At 39.6% G+C, this 20,490-nt stretch overlaps 2 protein-coding genes across 4 annotated transcripts in view; one reads left to right on the top strand and one right to left on the bottom strand.

The window, feature by feature from the left end:
* sctr (secretin receptor) overlaps positions 1 to 7,653 on the top strand; it is a 40,246-nt gene extending 32,593 nt beyond the window's left edge. For 2 of the 3 annotated variants that reach the window (XM_019353446.2, XM_013264690.3), the window contains exons 10-14: positions 1,284 to 1,353; positions 2,164 to 2,255; positions 4,044 to 4,182; positions 4,433 to 4,474; positions 5,846 to 7,651. In XM_019353446.2, the coding sequence (XP_019208991.1) occupies positions 1,284 to 1,353; positions 2,164 to 2,255; positions 4,044 to 4,182; positions 4,433 to 4,474; positions 5,846 to 6,010 (508 nt within the window). In that variant the 3' untranslated portion in view covers positions 6,011 to 7,651. Of the gene's footprint in view, positions 1 to 1,283; positions 1,354 to 2,163; positions 2,256 to 4,043; positions 4,183 to 4,432; positions 4,475 to 5,845 lie in introns of all 3 variants that reach the window. The other variant, XM_019353445.2, reaches the window with a different exon arrangement.
* A 6,298-nt stretch (positions 7,654 to 13,951) lies between these two features.
* dbi (diazepam binding inhibitor (GABA receptor modulator, acyl-CoA binding protein)) lies at positions 13,952 to 20,234 on the bottom strand. The gene is made up of 4 exons (XM_003456206.5): positions 20,085 to 20,234; positions 18,350 to 18,467; positions 17,894 to 17,956; positions 13,952 to 14,302 (listed from the first exon to the last, which is right to left on the bottom strand). Exons 1-4 carry the CDS (start codon positions 20,097 to 20,099, stop codon positions 14,229 to 14,231), a joined length of 270 nt encoding a protein of 89 aa, XP_003456254.1. The 5' UTR covers positions 20,100 to 20,234; the 3' UTR covers positions 13,952 to 14,228.
* Between the last annotated feature and the right edge of the window lie 256 nt (positions 20,235 to 20,490).

The raw sequence follows: 20,490 nt of genomic DNA, 5'->3' as shown, positions 1-20,490 counted from the left end.
AAGTTGTTACCACTCAGTTACCTGTGGTAGTTTCTGTGTAACAAGCAGGAAACAGAGCTGCAAAATACAAAACTGGCTGTTTTTATTTAATAACATATTAATAACATGATAATCTTTGAAAACAAACATAAAGAATACTAATAGTAAACCATCCAAAGATCCAGCTTCTCCTGCAGCAAGTAGCACCAAGCCGCCCACTTACTGAAAAATGTTAAAGCAAGCGTGATGTAATTGTAGATCTTTGAGCAACAATGTCACAGATACAGACTGTCCTATTGGAAAAATGCACCGTCATAATTTGTGTATAAAGTAAAATCATTAATTCATCTTTTCCTTTTTCTGCCCAATATAACACATTGGAATATTTCATGTCTATCATTAGAAATAAACCACTACAAAATTTACTGTGGGTGCATAGCTGTACTCTGAGTACACCAAACCTCGAACCTCCTCATCTAAACTGTTGAAAACTGGAGTGCTCAATTTTTGGGGGGAATATATATATAACTGCTAAAAGAGGAATAATTTCCCTTCTTGTTTCTAAAACTGATTATAAAGTAAAATTTTACTACCTCACAGTGTATAGCAACCATGGCAGTTTGTCTTGAAACAACTGTAATCTCTATTTTTCAACCTTTTTCTTGAAATACAACTTTTTTCTCATAAGAGATTTTTGATTTTAATCTCAAAATTTTGAGTTAATTCTCAAAATGATCTTTTTTTTTCTTAATGTGGCCCTAATACTCCATCGTACTTCTGAGACAGGATGTATCTGTGTCAGCAACAGAATAAATTGGAAGACCAGAAGCTTTATAAAAAAAGTGGATGAGTAGAAAAGCTTCAGTGTTTGTAAAATTATGGAAATTATCTATGACTAATTTATGGTCAGCATAGTGTACAGTGCTGGGGGAGCGGCATTGGAGCTGATGACATCAAGAGACTGAAAAAACGACTGTCTCTCGCAGTCGCATCTGCCAGATTATTATTATTATTATTATTATTATAATAAGTAGTAGTAGTAGTAGTAGTAGTAGTAGTAGTAGTAGTAGTATTATTATTATATCCATGTAAAAGCAGGATACTTAATTTTATTCTCCACAGTTAGGGATTGGGGTTTGGGAATGTTCAGCTCTACCAAATATAGGTCGGTGGGATCGACTGTAAATATTTTGTGTCTAGATATTTTTGGCCATATAATAAATTCAGTAGCTTGAAATCCCGACCAATTACTGTGACTAGCTACTATCACTGACATCGTGTTTGTTTATGTTTCCTCTCTTAAGTTGCTGGGAGATGAGAAGGAGTGAATGGATCTGGTGGATTCTCAGACTTCCTGTTCTACTCTTCATTGTAGTCAGTTCCTCCTTATGTTGATCATTCTGTAAAACATGACTGCATGCTCTGAGAGCCTCCTTGTGATTGCTTTGGACACTAGCATCTTCCATGCAAACTACTGGTGACCATAGTACAAAGACTTACTACTGACCAAATGGTATTGAAAGTGCAAAGAGTGCAACACAAACCAGAAATGAAGAAGAACATTCGCCCTCAAAGTACAAGTCGTATCTTTGAAATGTGTTGGTCACAAACTTCAGGTGCAATTTGTACTTTGAAGAAGAGATTTCAGGGTTTCTGGTTTGGATCACACTTTTTCAAGTTTCACTGTAATTCCATGAAGATGGAATGGCCAGACAAGTCAGCTTCATCCTTGTATGAGGAGAATTTTGTTGCAGCTGATTTCCCCAAGCAACAGCCAGCAGTCTCCAGGAATGGAGAAGACTTGACAGCCATTCATAGAATAGCTCTGTCCAAAACTGTCAGTTCTGGAAAGTTGTGGTGGATCTTTAGTATTAAAATCTCTGTATTACTGTAAACTCTGTATTCTTAATCTTTCATGATAAGCATAGACACAGTTTCACTTCAAGACATTATTAAAACTGTGGGTTACAATATAATTAACTATCGGGCCAGTGATATAATGGTTCCAGAAATGTTTCTGTTTGAGCCCAACAGGAAACAGTCACATCAAAAACAGCAAAGCAGAGATCAAATAAAGAGTGTTTACACTGTAGCAAGGCAGGAGTTTCTAATAATTGTGTGAAAGCATCATTCATCCCAGGGAGCAGCGCCTGAAGCTGAAGCTCTGCCTGATTTGTTTTCCAGGTGAACTTGTTGTTCTTCCTGTGTATCCTAAAAATACTGGTGGCCAAGCTAAGGACACAAGACATGCCCGGCAATGAATTCAGTCACTATAGGTGAGATTTACTTCAGCTTTCTATTCCATAGAATTGTGAAATATTCCCAGTCAAAGCTAAGCTGGAATTTCAGTTATTATGTGAAAGAGACTCTTAAGTGCATTGAGGCAATTGTTATTGTGATTTGGCACTATATGAATATAACAAAACTGAACTGAATTAAAGATGCTTGGGTGGCTTTCTGTGGTGCAAAACGCAAAAAGAAATGAGACAGAAGACACGAACAGTGTGTGGCTTCTTTACTGATGTGTTGAAGGCAGACAAGTTGTGGTGATGCATTTGATGAGTGTATAAAGACAAATCTGGCTTTTAGGTGGAAGAAGTAATTGGTTTCAGCTCATCTAGCAGAAAATAAGAAAAGCCTCTTTTATTGAAAAAATTGCTCATCATTCAGTAACATTGATTAAACAGGTCTAGTGTTAGGATCACTACCCAAAGAAAAGGATGAAATATTACTCATACTTTTTAAATTTGCATTTGTAGAAAGTATTTTATGAATCATTACATTACCTTTACTTTGTAACAGTATCTGTGTAGTTGCAGTTAACAGTGTAACACTAAAATTTTCAAATGCTCACAAATCTTTTTCTTTTTAGTACCATATATCTTAGTAATACCATAAAACTGTCACCTAAGTCAGAACGCTTAGAAAAGCCTTATGGTGACAAGAGGAAATGCAATTACATCTAAGCCTGTTCTAGGTGGGAAAATAGCAAATGGACTGATACTTGGAGAGAAATGTTTACTACAGGTGTCATTCACCCATCCACACACATATTTGTACAATACTTTATTCTGTGGCTTTAACTGTTTTCTAACTATCTGTGCAACTGCAGATGAACACAAAAGCAACAGCAGCACTTTTTCATTAGTAACTATAATGTGATTCCTTAATTTAGTATGTGTTATATTATTACATTGGAGACAAATGCAATGTGATTACAGTAATGCATTACTTTGAGGGTTTATACACCACATAGTAATCCCTCCATAAAAGGTGAGCTACTTCCCCACATAGATCTAATTACATTTACTGTTCAGCTGCATGTGTGTAAGATAATCATTCAGGTCCTACTTGACCATGTAGGGTTTCTGTAGTAATGGACGAAGTGTTTGAAAGACATAAGTTAGCCGTTGGATTCCTTCATACTCCTGTCACAGTAATAACAGTGGCGCTTTGTTTTTTTCTTTAAAGTGGGACTGATCGAGAAAATTTAAATCCAAAAGTTCCTAATTTTAAGTCATATATCTGACCAACATGAACATGAACTTTATCCACTGGATCAGATCGTATTGTAAGTGTTGGTGTCGGGGTGGAGGTGGAGGTGTGACTCTGTGACTCTTAACATAATCAGATCAAGCCGCTGAGGTGAATTTGTGCAGTTACGCCCTGTGTTGTGATTTGCAGCTAGATTATGTCTTATTTTATTTAGCCTGGAGAACAGAACACATGTGCAGTCTGCGCTGCATTGGTATACGTTCACCTTTAACATTTGGGATGAAATGGTGTTGCTGAGTTTCTATGCGACTCAACCATTTGATCAAAATTTAAAAAAATATTAGTTTACATTCTAAAAATGAGTAATCGGGCTGACATCTGCTTCAATTTTGATTTGAGGTCCATTTGTGTTTAAGTTTTCTCTTTATGATCACAGGCTGCTTTGTTTTTATTTTTTTCTATATCCCAGTGGTCTGTGTATAATTATTCTTCTGATATTTTCAAAGAGGTTTGTAGACTTTCTCTCTTTAACTCTAATTGCTCATACACTGTTATTCTTCAAACAACAGGAAACTTGCCAAGTCATCCTTCCTCCTGGTGTCGCTCTTTGGCTTACACTACATTCTCTTTGCTTTCCTTCCACACAAAGTCCGTGGCAGGACCTACGAAATCTGGAACTTTATTGAGCTGGCTTTTGCTTCTACTCAGGTACAGTAAGGCCAACTGTAAGCTATTGTCTAATCACCACCTGTAATTTCCTCCTAACACAGAAGTCTATTTGTACACGGCAGGAACATTGGTGTGCATTTGTTCCTGCAGTGAAGAAAGTGTTCTTTAAAGAATCATTTGCTGCATTCAGCAGCTTCATTGTAGGAGCGACTAGAACAGGAAGCTTCTAAAAATATCCACATGCACTGACAGCAGCCTTTCAATCATGTTTCTGTACGTGTTGTTTCAGGGATTTGTCGTAGCGCTCTTGTACTGTTTCCTGAATGGGGAGGTGAGGTTTATTTTTCCCTTTATACCCATGAAACTTTATGTTGTCATTTCTAGATGTAAGCTTACTGTTCACTTGCAAAATTACAGAAAATGAACTTTTCAAAATCTAATTAAGGTGGTTGTACCATCCATCCTGCATTTATTGTTTATACTGTTGTCTTTTTAAAATCTTATTTATTTATTTTTGTATTTTCTTTATCACAGAGGGCACCACTGCAATTTTTTTATGTTCTAGCAACATAATGACAATAAATAAATCTTGAATCTCATACTCGCACAATAAAACAAAAATGCTGCATGCCCGAGTCCTAAAACCTAGAAATAGTCAGGCTGTCATCAGGGTTTTTTGTATAACTTTTATAGAATTTGATCAGTGCCGGGCAACTTTATTATAACAGACACGTGACATTAGTGACAGTAACGCTGTGACGTCAAACTAGCTGTTTTATTCATGACTTTCTTTACATTTCAAACATCATAAAAGTTGCATTAATTTGTGAAGTTTATCTTTTTGAATAGAACACAGTGTATCATCAGTTGAAATAAATATGGCTGTGCAACTTTAAAAATGACTGAACACATTAGGTAAACAGCTGCCACAGAAATAAACTGTTTTATATTTAATTGCAAACGATCCCAAGAAGAAAGCACTTTGATTTATTCAGTACAGCCCAAATAAACAGTCTTCCAAGTTTTTTGTAATGAGCCTACACGAAGGCAGGGCAGGCCCAGATTAACATGTACAATAACAATATATGAGATCTTCACCATTTCTAACAACTGTCACATTGACTGGAACTACTGCATGTGTGGACTGCAGGCATCATAATATTTTTCTAAAAGCCTGCTTTTAGAAAAATAAGAATTAAAAACTAAAGTTGCCAAAACTGGCCGTTTAATAAAGAATCACAAGGTTAAGGTTCTTTGATAGTCCTAGTTCCAGTATTAATTTTTCTCAGGCTCATATAACGTCTTTCCCCGTGTACACCCAGGAGTTTTTACAGTTTAAATTCAACTTGTTGTTGAACTTCCTTGAGTTTTGGCACTTTTACACCAATCAGTACACAAGACATGGCTGACATGGTTAGTTCTTGAAAAATCAAATGGAAAATAATAATAACGATGATAATAATAATAATGATAAACCATATAGTAATTAATATGCAATATCTGAGAAAGTAACACTTGGCCTTTAATTTTATGGCCAAGAAGTGAGGATCTGGTACAATTTAAAAGTTTAAATCCACAGAAAACATTTCTTCTTTATCTATTCTATTCTGACTGTGTTTAATCTAAAAATGTAACTGCGAGCCAACTTTTCCTCAGTGTAGTAATAATTTATATGTCATGAGCACTTGAAATTGTTCTCCAGGTGCAGAACGAGATCCAGAGGAGGTGGCGGAGGTGGAAGATGAAGCACCATGTGCAGTTGGAGCACAGGAGAAAGTGCGGCAGCATGAGCCAGAGCGGCGGTGGCCCCACCAACATCACTCTTCTATTTAAATCAGCCTCCACGCCTGAGTCTGCTCTGGTGTAGCATGATACTAGGCTCCTCAGAGAGAGAAATGCAAGATGATGTCTTCTCCAATATAGACCAAATGTGTCCAAAGAAGGCAGAGCAACAAAACTAAGTACACTTTTCCAAATGTATCTGAAATTCAATTTCAGATGATATATATATATATATATACAAACAAGCCTCATACACTCACATGTTAAAAAATCCAGGTAAATGCCACTGAAAGGGATGTTTGCATCACGATACAACAAATGTAGTACTATACATATATAGTTTCCCCATTCATAACAACTGTACAGTGTGTAAATTGTGAAACATCATTATTTGAATATTGATAAGTATCAAAATAATTTTCTTCAGTGTCAGCCAGTTTCTGTTGGCTCGCTCTCACCTCTGCTAAAGCAAGACACTGAGTGGACCTCTCCTGTTTGCTGTTTGAAAATTTTAATTGAATTATCTGATGAATGATAATGCTGCTGTGCGGTGTGAATATGAAGTAGGTTCTGTGGTTTTAGGAAGTAGAATTCTAGTATTTTATAAGGTTCTTTCTTAGCACTAGTTATGTATAATATGTTGCAAAATTCAAGATCTTGTTAATGTCATGTCAGAATTTGCAAAATAAAATGTGAGAATGTGTAAAACATGTTGAAAAAATTAAATGTTAACTTGTAAAAGTGTTACATTTACAGAATTACAGAAAAAACATTTTGCAAAGGTGTTGACTGATATGTGCACAAATATACTGAAAGCTGCAAAGTTCTAATTTTACTGAATTTTTTGCAACTTTAAACCTTAGCTCTATGATTACAACCTTTCAGTTCAGTGAATACAACCATTCAACATCTCCAGCTTGCACAGTCTGCAGCAGTGTTTAGCTTCTAGGATGAAATTTGGCACCCCCAGTCTGAGATGGAAAAAGGTAGAGTGCACTCGCCAAGTTGGAAATTACCTAGTTATTTTCAAATATCTAAGTATCTTAAGTATCTTGGGATTCAATGCCATTTTATTTATATAGCGCAAAGCACAACAACAGCTGATTAAGGCGCTTTATATTGTAAGGTAAAGACCCCACAATATCACAAAGAAAACAGAGAAACCCCCAACAACCTATGACCAATTGCTTTGGTGACAGTGGGAAGGAAAACTCCCCTTTAACTGGAAGAAACGTCTAGCAGAACCAGACTCAGGGAGGGGCGGGGCCATCTAACAAATTGATATTATTCACAAGTGAAGGGAGAGTGGAGCAGGACAGATGAAGTGATGTGTCCGAGTCTGTGGTGGTGAACAGAGAGTTAATCATTGAAGTAAATCTACATTCCTACCCTCACATATGGCCACAAGCAGTAGGTAGTAAAATGTTCCAGCCATGTCCTACTGGAAGCAGACCCATGACATTACAACTTGATATGAGATTACAACTCTTGGATGGCTTGGGAACTCACTGAGAAAGTAAAGTTTGGGTATCTCTGCTTAGACAGCTACCCTTGCAGCTATGCAGCCCATTTAATTAAAAACTTAAAGTCTTATAACCATTTCACTATGAAATAACGACTTATTTCATAGAGTAAACTTCATGTGCTTTATCTATAACGGCTCTCCTCTCGGATATGAGATTGCGGATACAAGCGGCGGGAATGGGCTTCCTCTGAAGGGTGGCTGGCCTCCCCCTTAGAGATAGGGTGAGAAGTTCAGTCATCTGGGAGGGAGTAGAGCCGCTGCTCCTCCACATCTAAAGGAGCCAGTTGAGGTGGTTCGGGCATCTGACAAGGATGCCTCCTGGCCGAGGTGTTCCGGGCATGTCCCACTGGGAGGAGGCCCCGGGGCAGACCCCGGACACGCTGGAGGGATTATATCTCTTGGCTGGCCTGGGAACGCCTTGGTGTTACCCCGGATAAGCTGGAGGAGGTGGCTGGGGAGAGGGAGGTCTGGGCTTCTCTGCTCAGGCTGCTCCCTCCGTGACCCGGCCCAGGATAAGCGGAAGAAGATGGATGGATGGATGGACTCTCTTCTGAATTACCTGCTGATTATATTCACACTATTTGTTCACTGCGAATATACAGAAGAAACACTTCTTTAGGGATTTGCTACCTTAGCTTAGTTCATAGCCAACTCGCTAGCAAGATGGCCTCATCGCCTGTCTCCCCTGCATCTTCCAGTTCAGTGTGGCAGGTGTTTAGCTACTCTTGGGCCTCCTTTTGTAATTGTGATGGCAAGCCACACATGGTAAGCTCCACACCTCACCACCATTTGATTCACTTTACTTTACTCTGCAGTCACTACTTTGAATATATCCTACTTATTGTTCAGTATTGTTTCTTTATTAAATTTATTTATTTTTCCATCACACCTTCCAATGTTTATATGGCGTGCACACATATTAACACTGCAAGGTCAAAGTTCTGTTTTATGTTCTATTAATACATCTTTCTTTGTTTGAGTTACCGGGGGTGTGGCTTCTCCTTCCTGTCTGGCAAAAGGTGTGGCAAAGGGCTGGGAGAGCTAAAGTACCACTGACAGCCTAATTGGATGATACCACACGCTTCATTGCCTGGGGGGTGTTTCAAGTTTGTTTAATTGTTTTGTATTAGTTGGTTATATGGCAGCCATTTTGTTTTCCCCCTTGTGTGTCATTTCAGCAGGTCAGTTTGTCTTATGTTTGGTTGAGGTTTCTTTAATTGTTATCTTGAATTTAGTTGATTGAGTTGACCTCTTTTATTGGTCTGCCTGTTTAAGGTTTTTGGCTTTGTTAAATATCTTTTCATATTTTTGGGTCAATAAAAATCCTTTTTTTGAATTAAACACGTGTCCTTTATGCGTTACTGCTTGGTCCCTGACAGTAATAATGTAATAAATGTACCATTTTTACAGTTCTGCTCACTGAATTGGAGACATGGCTCCTCACCCTTGAAAATACTGTAGCTTATCAGGCCCCTGTTGTCAGTTTGAACAAAGGTAGTTTAGCCACCATTAGCTTCCCCCCCAGCAGATTGTCCCAAGCAGCCAGGATGCATAGTCCTAAACAGAAGCCCCTGGTACACCACCAATCCATTCATATCTCTAATAAAAAGGAGAATACTTTGGTTATCTGCGATTCTGTTTTGAGTCTTATCAAGTTAGCCATACAGTATGGCTTGTGTAAGGGGCGAGAGCAGGCAAGACTGAACAGAATTACAATTCACATTTTCAGTAATGACATCCGGTTTCATCAATCAGAGTTTGCTAAAATTGATCATAATCAGTGTGTGTAACACTTGTCAGTTTCCATGGGGTCACAGCCAAAGGTGGGAAGTAATGAAGTACAAATACTTCGTTATTGTATTTAAGTAGAATTTTCAGGTATCTGTATTTTACTTGAGTAGTTTTTTTCTGCCAACTCTTTACAATTACTCCCTACATTTTTACGCAAATATTTGTACATTTGGTTTAATGCATCTGAGGGGAGTTATTATTTCAACATTCAAACCTCAGAGTGATTTGATGATGCATGAAAAGAGATGAAAGAGGCAAAACTGTGCCCTAGTCAGTCAGTTTCCATCAGCTCAACAAACATCAGCAAACACACAAAGTTTTTATGTGCAGTTGGTCACACAATGTGTTGCTAGCTAAAGGTCCAGCTGCTGTATTATTAAAAAGAGCTAATTTCACTCAGAGATGGAGAAAGATAAGACAGACAAAACAGGAGAGGAAGAAGAGAGCTTAGATTTAAAGGGAAGGATGCTCAGTGGGGTTTGAAAAACTGGAAATTTGAAGCTTACATATAAGTCCTTAAATCAAATATTGGGTCTGCACATGAAACATTATGTTTTTTTATATTGTGAAACACGGTGCAAAACAATCTCAGCTAGACTAACTGTGTTAATTAAAGGTTGCATGAAAATCCTCTGCAGGTTAGTGCAGGATAAACAGGTCAGTTTGCTGCGCAGTGATGGATTTACAGTAAAGAACAGTGTGTGACTGTTTCATGGTGAGAGTCAAGTCACATCAAGTCTTGCAGAGATTAATTTGAAGTTAGGCTGATGATGCTTAGTTTAATTCATTGAATACCACCTTCACACCAACTGTATACTGTTCCATATAAAGACAGCATAAACAGTGTTGTCAGTGTAGAGGATGGAAATCCGCCAGGACAACTCGTGAAACACCTGCTGACATCTGGTTTTATTCAGGTGTGTGAATGAAAGAGCAGCAGGTCAGCTGATCACAGCCTGTACATTAAGAAAATCAACTCTCAATAGAAATTATTCTGAACTGTGATTTATTTCCCCGCGCTGAGCCACAACACCAGGTTTCAGGGTTTCCCCACCAGCTGAATCCCACTCTAACCCTTTCCCCACTCATTTTCCTGTTTAGAGGCAACGTCACAGTCTACAGTGTAGGCAACAGAAAATAGAGCTATTTTTTATTTTCCTGATGCTCGTTTTCTACTTAAGTGAGTACCTTTAATTAGAAACAGTATTTAGAGTGAAAATAAGGTTTGCATTCCTATCTACAATATTATTTTATTTTTACATTAATATAGCACAAGCTTCAGTTAGGTTTGCATAGAAATAGGTGGTAGAAATGTTCAACAATGAGCTGTTTCTTACTTTCTTACTTTGAGTACATTTCAAAGCCAGTACTTCAACTTTTACTAGAGTATTTTTAACACTAGTATCTGTACTTCTGTGTGTGCTGTGACCAGAGGTGGCAAAAGTAAAGACATTCTGTACAGTGCTCCCTCGCCATAATGCGGTTCGCCTTTCACGGCCTCGTGGAATTTTTATTGTGCAATTTTGCACAATTTTTTTTTTTTACAGCGCATTGTATTCTGCGTCCTGATTGGCTGTAGACCATTGTCAATTAATCTCGTGCCGTGTCTCCTGTACAGCACAGAATGTGTTCAGCGTGTCAGATTTACATAAATCTCCGATCCCTAGCAGTGTGACTCTGAAGTGCTGCACTGTATGTTTGTAAGTTTTCTCCCCAACAAACACAACAAGGTCGCTGAAATGTTTTGCCCCGTCAAAGGCAGCTGTGGTGGCTCCCAAAAGGCAGAGGAAGATGCTAACCATGGCACAAAAAGTTGGACTTTGGAGATGCTAAAGGAAGACAGAAGTTACCTATTTTCCAGATTATAAGGTGCATTAAGCAAAACAAAACAGTCAGATAAGTCAAACTTTACTCAGCTCATTCTTCTTGCTTCCTCCACTTCCGTACCAGTGATTCATTAATGATTCATTAATGTTGAATTCTCTGGCAGCTGCTCTATTCCCATGTTCTGGACCTGAAAACAGGGTTTGATCTTTGGTTTCATTCTATAATACTGGATTTATTTTTCTACCAAGGTTTGAACTTTGAGAGTTTAAACATGAGAGAAAAGTGTGAAAATGTTCATGCCTGTCTGAGAAAAGTGTATAAAGTGTGTAGTGAGGAGTTTTACAGCCTTAAAGCATCTATAATAACTTTAAAAAATAAAGTTTGCTACTTCACGGATTTCACCTATCGTGGGTTATTTTTAGGACATAACTCCCACGATAAAATAGGGACCACTGTACTTAAGCAGAAGTACATGAATAACTCAAGTCACATGTCTGCATTTACGGTGCTTTTCAAGCGTTAACGTCCACAGTGGCAGCTCCAGCCATCCTGCTGCCTCTGTTCTCAGCACGTTACTGATAGGATGCAGGAATAGACAATTATATTCAGCTTTTTCCACCAGCCTCCCCTAGCACTCCCCCTGAACCCACTGCACCAACCCTCCCCTGCAGCTGAGCCACAGTCCAGCCACAGCCCAGGCCAAGCCACATATCTCCATCGCCTGACTTGGGAACTATCTAGCTGAACATGATGAATCTGTACAAACCACACGAAGTGCAACCCTAACCCTTGGAGCAGCAACATTCGATCTCTGGTGTTATGTAAGATAGTTATCACAAAGGAGCGAGGATGAATTTGGGACCAACTCATCTCTATCATTGACCAAGCTCAGCAGCTCACAGTCTCTCTCCATGCTCTGAGGATGTTAGGGTGGTATATTTGTGTGGCTTCTCCCCTTTCCGACTGCACCTTTTCTTAGTCAACTTTCCCCACTTGCCATGTTACCACAAGGATCCTAGGCATTTAGCGAGGTGTATTGAACTGGATGAAGCGGTTATATCTCCTGGTGAAAATTGTCCGAGTCTACCCCCTTTATCGTACAGGCGCTGAGCGGCTGCGGATGGCCCAGATCTCCTGGGTCTTCCTCTGTCTGCCTCTGGCTCGTGGGAGGCATTGCTGCGGCTTTCACCTTCATTATCAAGTACATTTTATGACAAAGACACGTCATGTAGTTGACCAATCACATGTAACTTGAACAGGAAAAAAAGAACAGAGGGAATAAAAGTAAAGAAAAGCATCTCTGGGTCCCAGGCAGGAACCAGAGGTGGCTCTACAAACCGTTTTGTTCCCAACTGACACATCGTTAATTGTGTGTCTTGATGTCTTTGGGCCCGAATCTATATCTACCCATTGCATAAGAGGACCCATGCAGTCGGCAGTCCTCTTCAAGTGTCTCTGTGTCAGACCTGTACACATCAAGGTCATTGAGTCAGATTATCCAGATTTAAAAATGCATAAAAAGGTTTATGGTGAATCGAGAACCAGTGAAGTACATACACCCTAATAGGGATCTTCCAAACTCACATGAGGTGCACACATTTTTGGTTGAGGTCACAACCATTGTGAACGACTGACCACTTGTGTCTGTGTCATGGGATCCTACAGATTCACACCTGCTTCATTGCTTATCAGAAAGTAGATCCATGTGCAGTTCCAGCTGGAGAGTTTGGCCATTAAGACAAAAGTGTCACAGGGTCCAAAACTTGTCTCCTACATCCTGCAACAGATGATGGAAACTGCAAATCTGTCCCTGTTCTATAATGTCATCAGAGATTATTACCTTGTTCCTCTTCTTAGTTCTTCTTCACCACAGCCATTAAATTTTTTTCACAAAGACACCACATCCTGTCATTCTGCATTTCTGTGTAGACGACTGTTATCCTTTATTTATCCAGGTAAAAGTTTCATTGAGATTAAAATTGTTTTCATACCAAAACACACAGATAAGAAGGAAACAGTCGAAGTAGAGTTTTATACATATAAAAAACAACCAATGGGGAAGTCTCTGGATACGCAAAGATGGCCACTTAGCAACAGGACACACAACAGTGGTTTACATTCCAGTCAGTAATAAAATGTAAGGCATGAATTGTTATTAAATTGTTAACTTTACAATAATAGATTACACAGCAAATGTCTTTCTGAAAGTGCTGTAACTAATTAGAACTAATGCTAAACCACATCCAAGTCTTTATGGCCTCTAAATTTCTGCTTCTACTTTCAGCTAAAACTGAGGTTATTGTACTCGGCCCAGGATGGTATCTAATTAGATTCCTGCTCTGATGGCATTACCTCAGGTTACTTCTAGGCTGTAATTTGTAATTATCGGCATGTCCTAAAAATCTCCTTCATCTCCGATATTTGGCTTCTCTTCATTGGCTCCCTGTTAAATCCAGGAACAAATTTGAAATCCTTCCCATTACATAACAATAATAATAACGACAATAATAATAATCAGGCTCCATAACTTTATAATACCTTATCACCACATTAGAGCAGCTCACTCTTAGACCGGAGGCTTACTTAAGGTTTGGGTATTTCAATGTAGAATGGGAGGCAGAGCCTTCTGTCTGGCTCTCTTCCACGCCATGCCTTCATCTCGTCTTCCTCCACTCAGCCCAACCGGTCGCCAAGCCTGGTTCTGCTGGAGGTTTTTAGGGCGGTTTCCGTCCCATTGACGCCAAAGCGCTTGCTCATGACGGGGTTTTCTGTTTTCTTTGCAATATAAAGTGCTTTGAGGCAACTGTTGTTGTGATTTGGTGCCATATAAATAAAATTATATTGAACTGAACAAATACTTTTAAAAAAGTTGAAGATCTAAAATCACACTTTAAGATGAGTTTTTTATTGAAATGACAGGACTTTCTGCAGAAACACATGAATACTGAAACTTGATATATACACAATTTAAATGTGTCCATCAGCAGCTACTTGGGTCAGTTTCTAGGACTAGAAGCAATCCACCAGGTGTTCACATGTGAGCTGTTTACAGACACACTTGTTGAGTTTTAAGGCGTTTTAATGGTGCAGGCATGGAGACTGGTGCCAGTCACAGTCCATGGAGCAGATTTCCTGGCCAGTTGGTTGCCATCATGCCACATTATATTCCATATTTCTGCTTTAGCTCCTCCACCAGGCTGATGTACTCGTTCATGGCGTTCTCTTTGCTCTTACCTGACAGAGAAATTAAAAATGCGTTATAGAGGAAAAAGACTGACAGACCAACTTAATGAACAAGCTAGTCCTGCTTTTACTTTCAGAGACTCTTTTTCATAGTTTGTTGACATGAGGACTCAAAGCCCTGCTTGACAAACTTTACACTGCAACAACTCATAGAGTCCTGAAAGGAAACTGCACGTGGCTGAGTACAATATGCAATAATCCAATTTACTACAAACGATGAGGAATGCATCAGTCCAACTTTTTTAAATCAAATAAGCTGTACTCCTAACTCTGCAGAAATCATCCTTTATGTTTAAGGTAACATCAACTTATTCAGCCTTTATGCAATAAAATGTATTTATTAGTAAAATAATAAATGACAACAAGAAAACAAAAAATTAACACATTTGTAAATCATTTTTAATTACATTTTAAATTAATGAATATAAATAAACTTAAAATTATTTTTTTTTTAAAGTGTTAAAAATTAATTTTAGGTTTATTTGTATTAGTTCATGTTTTTTAGAAGTACAGCTGAATATATTTCAAGTAAGCATTCACTTTAAACGGTGATTGTTGCTAATTTGCTTGTTAATTTATACATGAAGTCAGTGCCACTTCCAAGTACACTCTAATGCACCTTTTTATGTGTCACTAAAATAAACTAAATCTAACCAAACTGATCTTTCTTTACTGAACTCTATGTGCAGCAAAGGTGGAAGGACTGCAGTGTTCGTTAATGAAAGGTGTGGCTATCCAGGAACGTGTCTGCTCGCCGCACATTGAACTTTTAGTCGGGAATATACGCCCATATCATTTACCGCGGGAATTCTTCTCCGTTATATTGACATGTATTTACGTACCACCATCAGCTCATGGGGCAGCGATATATGACACCAAACACGCGACTGTCCTTAATGTACAGCATTAGCACCCAGAGGCATTCTTCGCCATCACTGGTGAATTTATCATCAACTTTTAAACATTAGTACTGGAGCCCCTGTTGCCCCTCTTCACACAACAACAATCTTAACACCTCCTCAACCAATAAATAATTCACCACGACACAACAAGTGTTCAGAACCCCCTCATTCCTTCTATACATGACTATGTCAGCTGGCCAGGCGCGACTACATCAAGGCAAAGCTGCAGATCCTGATCACATCAGTCCCAGGGTCCTGAAATCCTGTGGTGCACATCTGAGTGGCACCCCGTAGTATTTCTTTAACCTGGTACCAGTAAGACATGTTTACTGGGGGTACCAAAGAGAGCCACCCCTTCTGGCCTTCTGACTTCAGACCAGCTGCCCTGATGTCACGCCATGACGATGCTGGAGATACTGGCTCTTGTCCAGGTTAGCTTGCAGGTGAAACCTGCTCTCAACCCTCTTCAGTTTGGTTATCCGCCTCTTGTAGGGATGATGCTGCGATCTACCTGTTGCAGCGTGCTCACTCTCACCTGGATGGAACTGGTGGCACTAAGAGAATCATGTTTTTTCTGCTGAGTGAGAAGCTCCTCGGGATGGGTGTCACCACTTCTACTGTCTCATGGATTGCTTACTATTACGATTATTGCTTACTCAGGCAGGCCTCAGTTTGTACTACGGTACTTGGTGGAATGTTCCAGAAAAAAATCACCTAAATGTCAGCAATACAAGACAGATGGTAGGTGACTTCTGGAGGAAAAAACAACTGACTGACCCCATCGACATCATAGGTGAGGAGGTGGAAACGGTGGAAAGCTACAGGTAGCTGTGCGCTCACCTGAATGACAGATTGGATCAAGGACCAACAGTGATGCTGTGTGCAAGAAGAGGAAGAGCAGTCTCTACTTTCTCAGCAAGCTTGGATGCTATACAGCTACTAATGTGTGCAGCAACATGATGGAGACCTTCTACCAGTCTGTGGTAGTGACTACCATCTATTTTTGCTGTGCCAGAGATGGCAGAAGGATCAACACACTAATCCGCAAGGCTGGAAGCATCATTGGTCAGAATTTGGATCTGTCTGAGTCAGTGAGGGACAACAGGTCACCGAACAAACGGACAGCCCATCACGCTCCACTCCTGTCGAGTGTTCTGTTCTGAACCTTCTCTCTCAGACTGATTTAACCCCGCTGCCATGAAGAACGCTCTCTATAAAGCTGTAGAATAACTCTTCATTGTGGGACAGGTGAGCACACCTGTCAGGCAGAAGATACCTTCATGCAGCTGATTTTCTAACACATATGGTACATATTATTTATGCAATTTGCATTCATCTCTTATACAATGTCAGTCTTAATTTTACTGTTTTTAACTAACTTCATTTTTACTTTTCTTGGTTTTTTTCATCACTGCTGTAAAATTACATACATTCCTGCACTCTCTCAGTATAAGACCCTTACCGGGCACCTGTGGGACTTTATCATACTGCTGTAACACAACAGTTTCCCTTGTGGGATCAATAAAGTGTCTCTCTGTCTCTCTTCATCCTTAAAACTACACAATCCCATTTGTTCAAATTGTGGAGCATTTAACGCAGACTTCATAGCCTAGGTATCTTTAAAACATACTTGCAGTAAAACGGCCACTGTAAGCTTTAAAAAATAAAAATCGTCTCCCAATATTTCATACATAAGACCGTATTTATAAAATGTTTCCTCAAAATACTCAATTGCTAATTGAATATTTCAAAATGTGCATATTAACTTTTCAAGATCTGTATTTCTTGTATGATAATTCTTCATAATTAAAGTAGTCTGAAGTCGTGTATTCATTATGAAGGTGTAGTTTGAAGTACACTACTTTTTATTCTGATTTTCCAAACACATTGAGTTTTTGTACAAAGTACCAGTATCGCTGATGCCAGCCTTGGTCTCAGATCAGCAAGGAAATCAGTGGTATAGCACATCACTGCTATGAAGATAATTTCGTATGTAGTTCAAAAGCCTCCAACACATCATAATGCAAGCAAACCAATCCTGCTCAAAATGGAAACAACTTGTTTTGCCACTTGAGTCTGAGTGCGATGAGGTTATGAAGACACACTAAGAAGTGACACAAGCTGCTGGTGATATGCAACCCAGAATGAAACAAATGCTCAACCACGCATTGCTGGAGCACTTGCTAATTATGCTTCATTTGATTTTCTTATTGGAGGGTCTTTACCTTAAAAGAGGCGCCTTGAGTTAACTGGTGTTGTGATTTGGTGCTATATAAAGAAAGCTGAACTGAACTGTGTGCACAGCTTATAATATATCAGTGCTGGGTGACAGATTTAAACAGAGCCCACAGCATTAATATTTTGCACATGCTGTTTGTTATAGTATGTGTAATATATTACTCAAATGCAGGACAAAATATAAATGGTAAATAGGCTGGTTCTTATATAGCACTGTTCTGCTCTCACTCAAAGCACTTTAATATACAAATACAATGACATACATACAGTGAGATATGCATGTCATAAAATATTAAGACTTATTTCCTTCCATTTATCCAGGGACCTGACCCAGACCTCCCTCTCCCCAGCCACCACCTCTAGCTTGCCCACGGGAAAACCCAGGCGTTCCCGGCCAGCCGAGTTTTATATGATTTGCAGACAAATCCACATTCTTACTCACCCTTCTGCTTCTCCCAGGCATCCCATTTAGCTTTTCCAGTGAAATCAAACATCCCTGGACGAGCTTCAAAGACAAACAAAGCAAATTAAACAATCTAGTGGAATCCCATGTACTGCAGGTGGAATGAATATAGGACAAATTCATTAAGGCCCAGTAAAGAGCAAAGGTGCTGCATTTAACATTACAACACAAAAACATAAGAAACACTACTGATAATTATGTAGAATATTTACTTTTACAGGAAATCTGAAAGTGAAACCACGTTACGCAAGAGCAAATCTAGCTCCTCAGAGAGCCTGTAGTACAGGTGTACGTCATGAACAGGTGCATTTCAGTGCACACCTGCGTGTGCCAGTGGTTCTTCTAGGGTGCATGTTCAACGTAGCCAGTGTCAGACTCTTATCAACAGTTTGTGTGACAGCAGTGCTGAGCGCACTATAATGTGTCATTTCTCACATGTGTTCACATCACCCACGGTGGCCTGCTTGAACAGCGAGTAGATCTGCAACATCTCCTCATCAGTCGGCTTCGCCTTCAGCTGCTTGACCTCTGCTGCTGCTTCATCAAACTTAGTCTGTAGAAGACATGATGACAGCGTCATGACGGTACTACATGCACAAGGTAGAGTTTTTTTATCCTGCTGTTGTTGGGGAAAAACCAGAGGAAGGAGTTCTTCTTTTCCACACATCCCTGTTTTACATTGGGTGCTTATACTATTTTAATTTGCACACAGAAACAAAAAACTAAATCTACCAGGGTCAAAATTATTAGACCTCTTGTGCTGAGAGACAAAGCAACTGCCCAGCCCCAGTCTGCTGCTGACTGCTTGAGGTTTTTTTTTTTCAAAATCTTCACGTCCTTCATTCTTAATGATTCCTTCTGCCTGGAAGAGATTGTACCAGTTCCATCCCCACAGCATAAGACTGCCATCAAAGTGTTTGACTGTGGGAATGGGGTTCTTTAGGGTTGTACACTGCCCTTCTTTCACAAAACATCTCTATGGTCAAAAGGGCTCTAGCTTAATCTCAAAGGATGTGTTTCCAGTATAATCTTACTCCAGATTGCCCATGGCATACTTCAGTCTGGACTGAAGGTGAAGTTTTTAATACTGTGAGTAAACCGAAGATAAAACTCTGTTATAAAGTGGGCATGAAACACTTCCTGTATGAAGGCTAATTTACCCACAGAGCCTTGCTCCTCGACACAGTTTTCATTCATAAAGCTTTACAAAACCGAATTTCTCGGCTAACAGGTGGATTTTCCTGTGTCAGTGCAGCTCGCCAAACCACAAAGAACCTCTTACTGCTTAAGAGAGAGAGTGGAAGTCGACTGCATATCCTTAAATTCTGTAGATAAAACTGATTGCTACAGCTCGGGGAAGTACAAAAGTGACCCCCCCCTTAGTCTCGTTGTTTTTCCCTGAGTTACGGTTACACAGTTTTCGAGAGCACATGGTGTAAATGAGCCTTTACACATGAAGTGCTTCATGTTCAATTTAACTTGATTTGAGTATTACAAAGCACATCAGTGAACACCAATGTTTTGTTCTAGGGCTTAATAAAAAGTTCCGTTTTTGTGGGCTGATCTGGTCATTTTTTTTCTGAAATAATTTTTAATGTGTTCAAAAGAAAACTGGGATGTTTATAAATGATATTTAGGAAACCCTTCACTTCCTCCTCTGCATAAAAGTAAAATCAAGGCAGAGAATCGGTCTAGTCCAACCAGACAGTGAACAACTGTTTTACACCTCGCAATTAATCAGTGCAATAAAGAACCGTTTTACTCTAGCTTGCATCACCTGTGCCGTTACCCAGGTTGCGACATTAGAGCTGCTCCATTCTTTGCTAAGTGGGCTGAAGGGCAGACTGAAGAAGATGTCATAAATACCCAGTGGGGTGATTTTTCTGAAGTCGTACTCCAGATCAGCTTCAGTCTGCTTCCTGCACGACAAACACTACAGACATGGATATGAACAAAAGCTGCATCGGGACAATAGCTCTCCCGCAGCCATTGTTACACACCGACTTTTTCTGCGCCCTCGGGCTGTACGAGCTGCTCTGTAGCTGCTAACTAGTCGTTCAACAAAGACTTCATATACACGGCCTGCAGCTAAACCGCTACATCAGCTAACGGTCCTCCTTAACAGAAGGCGGCGGAATATAAACCAGCAATTTTATTCTTATATACAGACCTGGAGCTCAGCCATGCTTGCTTAGTAGAAAATTATAAGCCTTGCACATGCACACAGACTGTCAAACCATTTCCTCGTAATACAACGGCCCCGGATGGCCTTCACGCCCTCCTTCCTATTGGCTAAACCAATAACGTACCTCGGTCGTTCAATGGATGACATGATCACAATTGGAACCAATCATGTACTTACAACCAGAGCTGTCGTGTCAGCGGGGTTCAGGAGTCACGCTGTCACGTGATACACGGAGACTTATGCCAAAAAGTGATCGTCTAACAACACATGATTTCCAATGTTTCTGTGTTTTTTAATGTGTAATGTCTTTACATATATTGCTAAATAGACTTTACTCAACAGGATTTACAAAGGAGTTATGTATAAAGTGTATAGCCATAGCCAGTCCGGT

Source organism: Oreochromis niloticus, linkage group LG16, assembly GCF_001858045.2.
Source record: "Oreochromis niloticus isolate F11D_XX linkage group LG16, O_niloticus_UMD_NMBU, whole genome shotgun sequence".
NCBI classification, from domain to species: Eukaryota; Metazoa; Chordata; class Actinopteri; order Cichliformes; family Cichlidae; genus Oreochromis; species Oreochromis niloticus.
This window is presented reverse-complemented; position numbering and strand designations above follow the sequence as displayed.

What these genes read in the sequence shown, in the direction of transcription:
- dbi (XM_003456206.5), bottom strand. An exon ending in CGTGGGTGATGTGAACACAT is followed by an intron (nt 17,957 to 18,349) that starts GTGAGAAATGAC and finishes TTGTCTTTGAAG; the next exon opens with CTCGTCCAGGGATGTTTGAT. An exon ending in TGCCTGGGAGAAGCAGAAGG is followed by an intron (nt 14,303 to 17,893) that starts GTGAGTAAGAAT and finishes TTTCTCTGTCAG; the next exon opens with GTAAGAGCAAAGAGAACGCC.